General features: G+C 45.1%; 1 protein-coding gene across 1 annotated transcript in view; it reads right to left on the bottom strand.

Moving 5' to 3' along the window:
* Window positions 1–922: 922 nt before the first annotated feature.
* Window positions 923–9,005, bottom strand: part of LOC122938596 (MDM2 binding protein) — a 68,521-nt gene continuing 60,438 nt past the window's right edge. The window contains exons 21-22 of the mRNA XM_044294208.1: window positions 4,069–4,134; window positions 923–1,038 (exon numbers count right to left, since the gene is read on the bottom strand). Of these exons, the coding sequence (XP_044150143.1) occupies window positions 1,000–1,038; window positions 4,069–4,134 (105 nt within the window). The 3' untranslated portion in view covers window positions 923–999. The remainder of the gene's footprint in view (window positions 1,039–4,068; window positions 4,135–9,005) is intronic.

Raw genomic sequence — 9,005 nt, 5'->3', positions numbered from 1 at the left:
AGAGTAAGCCGGCTATCAAAGGTACGATTCTAAACAGCGTAGGGGGAGGTGCGGGATCGGGCGGGATGTGAAAGCAGGCAGATGGGGAGATCTTACAGAGCGCTCAATGAGAAGCGCAGGAAGCGGTCGACCACGGGTGCCCCCCGAACCCAGTGCAAACAGGGACAGGGAATGGGCTGGAAAAAGCCATCTTACCTGTCTTCACCCTCAGTTCCTTCCAGCAGGGTCGCCCCTTCAGCCACTGGCACCGCAGTGGCAGGAAGCTGGAAGAGGGGCTTGGCGTGCGGGCGACCCCCTAGCTGGCGGGATGTAGGGGAGCCGGTGCTGCCCAGAGCCTCCTATTGCTTCAGTGGGGGAGGCAGCAGCGCAAATACGTTGGCACTGGTGCAGCTCAACCCCGGGAGAACAGAGAGGTCCAATGCGTCTCTGGTATCCCTAGGAAAAAACAAAAATAAAATAACAAAATTAGAGAAAAATTTAAAACAACAAGGAGAAAACAGCCCTGCAGTAGCAGGGGGTGTCTTGCCTCCTTGGACACTAAGCTAAAACTGGTAGCCTCTATCTCCAGGCTGAGGGTATAGCTGATGGAGGAGGGGCTTAACAGTTTTACTTAGTGTCACGTCTCCTAGGGAGCTGAGCTATACCCAAGGTCTGTGTCCCCCAAGGAAAATGGGCGAGAAAATACAGTATGTATTTTTATTTTGGGGACTGGTGAACTTCTTATACTGTGATCTCTATAGACCTGGGAGACATTGTATCTCGTGTTTACTTGTAAAGGGTTAACTCACAGCTCACATCTCTCCAAAGTAAACCGATGATATCTTGGTTAACAAAACACAAGGCCAGGAGAAGCAGCACACAATGCAGGGATTGTTAGGGCAGAATGATATACGGCCGGGAAGGAGCGGAGAATGAAGCGAGAGAAGGTGAACGGTTTATTAATAAAGGAAATGAAATCTACAATCACACAAATAAATATAATCACACATCATCAGGTGGCTACTTTTTCTTCAGCTTGTCCAGTTCCCATTGGATAACCTAAAGGAGGGTTAAAAAAAAAAAAAAAAAGTGAGAATCTACAAAATTTAGGAACTTAAGAGCATGAGAAAAAAAACAAAGGGGTTCTCTTACAAAATGCTAAATTTCGGAATTTTAAAGAGCGTCTGTCACCATAATCAACCTACTAAACCAGGCATACTGCCAGGTGGAGCCGATTGTGGTGACTAGAACGAGCCATTACTCTGCAATCGGTATTACTAATGAAGAGGTATTCTTACTTTTAGTTATATGTAAATGAGGCGCTCGGAGCACTGTTTCACGTTCGCCTCTCCCCATTGTCACTCCTCCTCTTGGCGAGATGGACGGGGACAGGCACCCTCACTGCTCCGATGCCTGGCCCTGCTATTTTGCGCATGCACAGCTGCGGTGAAGATCTCTTGCCACTGTGCCCACTCAGAGATCTTCCCTGCACATATGCCAATAATGCTGCCACCGATGCATACGTGAGGTTTCAGGGCCACAAGCAGGGACGATGCCTGTCCCTGTCAATCGCACCTCAACCACATTTAAACGTGTTGACAACCTTTTTACTATTGATGACCTATCCGAAGGATAAGTCATCAATATCAGATCCCTGCTGATCTGACTCCCAGGACCCCCACCAATCAGCTGTTTGAAGAGAAGGCAGTGCTCATACCAGCGCTGCCTTCTCTGCTATGTTTAACTGCTCGCTGCAGGAATTGCAGTGGTGAGCAGTGTAATTACAAGTATGGCGTCCCTATACTTGTAATTACATCTTCCTGCCGCTGCAATGAGCAGGTAAACAGAGCAGAGAAGGCAGCGCTTGTAGGAGCACTGCCTTCTCTTCAAACAGAGGAGTTGGACCCCAACGATCTGATATTGATGATCTTGCCCGAGAATAGGTCATCAATAGTAAAATGTGGACAACCCCTTTAAGTAAAAGTAAGATTAGTCACCATTATCAACCCTACTAGGCAGTATGCCTGGTGTAATAGGGTTGATCATGATGACAAATGCTCTTTAAAGGGGTTTTCTGAGATTTTGTAACTGATAACCTATCCTCTGGGTATGTCACCAGTGTCTGATCGGTGGGGGTCTGACACCAGGGAACCCCGCCAATCAGCAGTTTGAGAAAGCATTGGCGCTCATGGTATTGCCATGGCCTTCTCGCAGCTTTGCCAAGGCCATGTGACATTACATTTGGTCACATGGCCTAGGTACAGCTCAGCCCCATTGAAGTGAAGGGGGCTGAGCTGCGATACCAAGCACAGCCACAATACAATGGATGGCGCTGTGCTTGGTGAGAGAAGGCCGTGGGCACTACTGGGAGCACTGGTGCCTTCTCAAATAGCTCTTCAGTGGGGTCCCAGGTGTCAGACCCCACCGATCAGATACTGATGACCTATCCAGAGAATAGTCCTCAGTATAAAAGTCTCGGACAACTCTTAATAGATGGGCTTTCATCAAAACAGGCAATTAATTTCTGATTAGCAGGGGTCCAACACCCATTGCCTGACTGCCCAGAGCAGTGCTGCAGTTACAAGCTCGGACGGAGCTCATCAGTGGGGTATGGGCCCCTGCCAATCGGATATCTATGGCCTATCCTGAGGAAATACCCATGATAACACTGAATAAAATACTGAACAAGGTGATGCTTTCTCCCCCGCCACCTGACACTGAGTATAGAGTCAAGGGAAGCTCTTGACGGTGGCAGGTGGGCTTCTGTATATAAAAGACTATCACAAAGACTAAATAAACCATGATTTCTCCTTCCTTAATCCGACATATGAAGGGACAGGAGGCGCCGGTGAGCGTCAGGACGGCTGCAGGAATGTGACAACTATTTAGCCTAATCATCAGTAGTAAGTAGCTGGATGTTACTTTATAATCTGGCTTAATGTCACAAACGCAGAAAATTCTCCAAAGGGGCAAGAAATAAGTTACCAAATGTTTACTCTTCAACCCGCTCTTTCAGTGGATGTGGAGAACTGTGAATGTGCCGGTCCATTTCCCCCGGGTCATCCCTGACAGATCATTGACCGCTCCCCCGCATGACCGAGCTCAGGGAATCCATGTGACAAGGACAGCGAGGACTGTGCGCGATACGGGGCGATTACTCTGACGTACGGCCGGGATTGGCTCATGAATAATAAATCAGGATTCTGACATTGTAATACAATTATTACGTTACTCCAAAGATTTCAAGGTAAATGTCAAGTATCCGGAGGATTTACTAGAGGAGACGATCCGCTCTTTAGCCGCCTGCCCTCCCATAGTCCGTGTGATCTCGGTTAACAGAGACTCATCTAAACACAATGTAGTAAGCAGGATTCTGAACGCAGCTCCGGCTCAGGGAAGGGTTACAGGAACTGATCACTCCCTGCCCCTAACGAGGACTCTGGGATATTTACCGCCATCGTGGTTATGAAGATGCCATGTATGAACGCTGCAGATCCTGTACTTTTTTAATGGGGAAGGGGGAGATATTGTTTGCGTCAGGCTCTGCTGGGCTCAACATTTTGTCACAAAGGTATCGATGAGTGACATGCTGGTGGCATTTTCATACTGTGCCGGATATCTGTACACGGGTATATAAGTGTGACTGATATTTTCCGGTTATAATTCAGGTTTTGTTTACATTTGTTCAGTGTGAAAATCGTCCCAGCAGCGAAATAGGTAAAATGAATCCCTGCCTTTGTTGGTTTATTGAAAAGTTGTCTGACAACTGACATGATCCCTTACCACATCAACCACACAGGTTGTCAGACAGCCCTTTCCGGCGACCTAGGTGAAAATTCTCATTGGAACGGTGATGGCAGCCATCTTGGTTATCAAAGATGCAGATGTAAGATAGCAGAAAAACGTATTAGATACTTCCGTGAGCATCCGCTGCCCATGCTGGTGTCAGTTCTGACTGTATTGCCCTCTCATACACAGTGGTTTCTCCAGAACATGATGATACATGAGGACCAGTCATCTGCGCTTAATATTTAGATGGCTGTCCACCGAGGCTTCCTATCACTGTGTGCGCGCTGCAGAGCCGCTCACCTGCTTAACATTGTTACTCGCAGCTTTCTTCATCTCGTCTTGAAGGCCTCTTGAAGTCTTCAGATCCTAACAGCAGAAAGAGGCAGAGATTAAGGTACAGCGGAGGGCAAATGTCATTACCAAGTCATCTCTTAACCCTATTCATACCGGACACAAGTTTCTCTTCCAAACCAAATAATAAAACAGCTGCCTGCTGTCACCACTAGAGGGAGCTCACTACAAATGGCAGGAGCACTCCAGCCATTGTAAAAGTACAACTTCCGGCATGCACACTTGCTCAGCTGTTCTTGGAACTCCCATGCAAGTGAATGGAGAAAGCTGGGAGGTGTAGTTCCACAACAGCTGGAGGGTCGGGCATTGCTGGTCCCTGACATCCTGTTTTATTAGTGTGCTCGCTGAATAAACAGTATGCAGTAAATGCCCTGCTGCAGCCAGCCTTCATGATTTAACCCACTAAGGACCAAGCCAATATTGGCATCAACTTTTTCATTCCCATGTTCCAAAAGATAACCATTTAAATTTTCCATAGCTGGAGCTGGCAGAGAACCCGCGTGAGCTGTAGTTTTTATGGATATTATTATCGAGTACATACAACTTTCTGAATACAACGATCTAAATTTTTATTTTTTTTTCTGCCAGGATGTACTGGGAGCTCCTAGAAGCCGTTACTTTCTCCGTTCCTAGATGTTGCAGTTGGGTGTCTGCCATGAGCGGCTCGGCTCCTGATCTCGCTCCATACACTCCCTGTGCAAAACAGAACTCCAAATGCTATAAATACAGTTGCAAGAAAAAGTATGTGAACCCTTTGGAATGATATGGATTTCTGCACAAATTGGTCATAAAATGTGATCTGATCTTCATCTGAGTCACAACAATAGACAATCACAGTCTGCTTAAACTAATAACACACAGAGAATTAAATGTTACCAGGTTTTTATTGAACACACCATGTAAACATTCACAGTGCAGGTGGAAAAAGTATGTGAACCCTTGGATTTAATAACTGGTTGAACCTCCTTTGGCAGCAATAACTTCAACCAAACGTTTCCTGTAGTTGCAGATCAGACGTGCACAACGGTCAGGAGTAATTCTTGACCGATCCTCTTTACAGAACTGTTTCAGTTCAGCAATATTCTTGGGATGTCTGGTGTGAATCGCTTTCTTGACGTCATGCCACAGCATCTCATTTGGGTTGAGGTCCGGACTCTGACTGGGCCGCTCCAGAAGGCGTATTTTCTTCTGTTTAAGCCATTCTGTTGTTTATTTACTTCTATGCTTTGGGTCGTTGTCCTGGTGCAACACCCATCTTCTGTTGAGCTTCAGCTGGTGGACAGATGGCCTTAACCTCTTAAGGACATAGGGCGTACAGGTACGCCCTTGTGCCCTGGTACTTAAGGACACAGGGCGTACATGTACGCCCTGTGTATTTCTGATCACTGCCGTGCAACTGGCAGTGATCGGAACCCGATGCCTGCTCAAATCATTGAGCAGGCACCTAGGCTAAATGCGCGGGGGGGTCCCGTGACCCCCCCATGTCGGCGATCGCGGCAAACCGCAGGTCAATTCAGACCTGCGGTTTGCTGTGATTTCTGCAGTTTCTGATCCCCGCGGTCCCTGACCGCGGGGATCAGAAACTTTAGTATTCCTAAAATGCATCTGTATCCCCCCCCCCTGCACCCCTTAGTGATTTTTGCCCGGTGGGAGGTGCAGGGGGAGGGTTGCGGGCTGTGCGGGCGGTGCGGGAGGCGGGCGGTGCGGCAGGCGGGATCGCGATCCCCCGCCCGCCTCCCATTGCGTAATCGTTGGCGTCTAGTGGGTATACCAGGGTGCCAGCACATTGCTGGCACCCTGGTATAAACGGCTGACATCTGTGCTGCGATGTCAGCCGTTTAACCCTTTCCATACAGCGATCCGTACGGACCGCTGTATGGAAAAGGTTAACAGCGCAGGGAGCTCCCTCCCTCTCCCATCGGGGGGCTGCTGTGCCTTTGCAGCCCCCCCGAATGGAGAGGGAGAGAGCTCCCAGGCAGCCCCCCAAGCCCCGTTCTTACCCTTCCCCGTCTGCGCAGTTCTGACCATAACTGAGCAGACGGGGAAGGTTCCCATGGCAACAGGACGCCTTCTCAGGCGTCCTGCTGTCCATGGTGCTGAACAGATCTGTGCTAAAAGGCATAGATCTGTTCAGACAAAGTGTAAAATACAGTACAGTACTATATATTGTACTGTATTATACAGACATCAGACCCACTGGATCTTCAAGAACCAAGTGGGTCTGGGTCAAAAAGAAAGTGAAAAAAAGTGAAAATAAAGTAAAAATTAAAAAACACATTTATCACTGATTAAAAAAAAAAAATAATGAAATTCCCTACACGTTTGGTATCGCCGCGTCCGTAACGACCTGATCTATAAAAGGGTCATGTTACTTTACCCAAACGGTGAACGCCATAAAAATAAAAAATTAAAAACTATGATGAAATTGAAATTTTGCCCACCTTACTTCCCAAAAAAGTTAATAAAAGTGATCAAAAAAGTTGTATGTACTCCAAAATTGTAACAATCAAACCGTCATCTCATCCCGCAAAAATCATACCCTACCCAAGATAATCGCCCCAAAACTGAAAAAACTATGGCTCTTAGACTATGGAAACACTAAAACATGATTTTTTTTGTTTCAAAAATGAAATCATTGTGTAACACTTACATAAATAAAAAAAAGTATACATATTAGGTATCGCCGCGTCCGTATCGACCGGCTCTATAAAAATATCACATGACCTAACCCCTCAGGTGACCACCGTAAAAAAAAAAAAAAAAAAAAAAAAGAAACGGTGTAAAAAAAGCCATTTTTTGTCATCTTACTTCACAAAAAGTGTAACAGCAAGCGATCAAAAAGTCATATGCACCCCAAAATAGTGCCAATAAAACCGTAATCTCATCCCGCAAAAAATGAGACCCTACTTGAGATAATCGCCCAAAAACTGAAAAAACTATGGCTCTTAGACTATAGAGACACAAACTTTTTTTTGTTTTAAAAATTAATTCATTGTGTAAAACTTACATAAATAAAAAAAATTGTATACATATTAGGTATCGCCGCGTCCGTGACAACCTGCTCTATAAAATTACCACATGATCTAACCTGTCAGATGAATGTTGTAAATAACAGGAAAAAAAAACGGTGCCAAAAAAGCTATTTCTTGTTACCTTGCCGCACAAAAAGTGTAATATAGAGCAACCAAAAATCATATGTACCCTAAACTAGTACCAACAAAACTGCCACCTTATCCCGTAGTTTCTAAAATGGGGTCACTTTTTTGGAGTTTCTACTCTAGGGGTGCATCAGGGGGGCTTCAAATGGGACATGGTGTCAATAAAACCAGTCCAGCAAAATCTGCCTTCCAAAAACCGTATGGCATTCCTTTCCTTCTGCGCCCTGTCGTGTGCCCGTACAGCAGTTTACGACCACATATGGGGCGTTTCTGTAAACTACAGAATCAGGGCCATAAATAATGAGTTTTGTTTGGCTGTTAACCCTTGCTTTGTAACTGGAAAAAAAATATTAAAAATGGAAAATCTGCCAAAAAAGTGAAATTTTGAAATTGTATCTCTATTTTCCATTAAATCTTGTGCAACACCTAAAGGGTTAACAAACTTTGTAAAATCAGTTTTGAATACCTTGAGGGGTGTAGTTTCTTAGATGGGGTCACTTTTATGGAGTTTCTACTCTAGGGGTGCATCAGGGGGCTTCAAATGGGACATGTGTCAAAAAAACTGTCCAGCAAAACCTGCCTTCCAAAAACCATATGGCGCACCTTTCACTCTACGCCCCGCTGTGTGGCCGTACAGTAGTTTACGGCCACATATGGGGTGTTTCTGTAAACGGCAGAGTCAGGGCAATAAAGATACAGTCTTGTTTGGCTGTTAACCCTTGCTTTGTTAGTGGAAAAAAATGGGTTAAAATGGAAAATTAGCCAAAAAAATGAAATTCTCAAATTTCATCCCATTTGCCAATAACTCTTGTGCAACACCTAAAGGGTTAACGAAGTTTGTAAAATCAGTTTTGAATACCTTGAGGGGTGTAGTTTATAGAATGGGGTCATTTTTGGGTGGTTTCTATTATGTAAGCCTCGCAAAGTGACTTCAGAGCTGTAGTGGTCCCTAAAAATTGGGTTTTTGTAAATTTCTAAACCTTGTAACATCCCCAAAAAATAAAATATCATTCCCAAAATAATTCAAACATGAAGTAGACATATGGGGAATGTAAAGGCATCACAATTTTTAGGGGTATTACTATGTATTACAGAAGTAGAGAAACTGAAACTTTGAAATTTGCTAATTTTTCCAAATTTTTGTTAAATTAGGTATTTTTTGGTGCAAAAAAAATATATTTTTTTTAACTTCATTTTACCAGTGTCATGAAGTACAATATGTGACGAAAAAACAATCTCAGAACGGCCTGGATAAGTCAAAGCGTTTTAAAGTTATCAGCACTTAAAGTGACTCTGGTCAGATTTGCAAAAAATGGCCTGGTCCTAAGGTGTAAAAAGGCTGTGTCCTTAAATTAAAGAGCTTCTGTCACCCTCCATTGTGGAATTTTCATTAGCAGACATTAGCTATTTGCTAATGTCAGCTAAGTGCAATCATACATGTCCTACCTTTGTCTGTGGCTTATTTCTTGTAAAAATCATACTTTTATCATATGCAAATTTCTTCACTACCAGCAAGTTGGGCGTGTACTTGCTGGTAGCCGCAGCATCTGCCGCTTCTAGACACGTCCCATCTCTTCTTGATAGACAGGGCCAGCGAACGCTCTCTTCCTCCCAGTGGCACCATCTGCTGCTGAATTCCCGAGCCTGCGCCGCAACGTTCCTCAATCGGCGCAAGCGTACTGAGTGAAGGACGCATGCTTGCCAGCTCCTTCCTCAGTGCGCCTGCGG

Source organism: Bufo gargarizans, chromosome 5 (genome assembly GCF_014858855.1).
Source record: "Bufo gargarizans isolate SCDJY-AF-19 chromosome 5, ASM1485885v1, whole genome shotgun sequence".
Lineage (NCBI taxonomy): Eukaryota > Metazoa > Chordata > Amphibia > Anura > Bufonidae > Bufo > Bufo gargarizans.
This window is presented reverse-complemented; position numbering and strand designations above follow the sequence as displayed.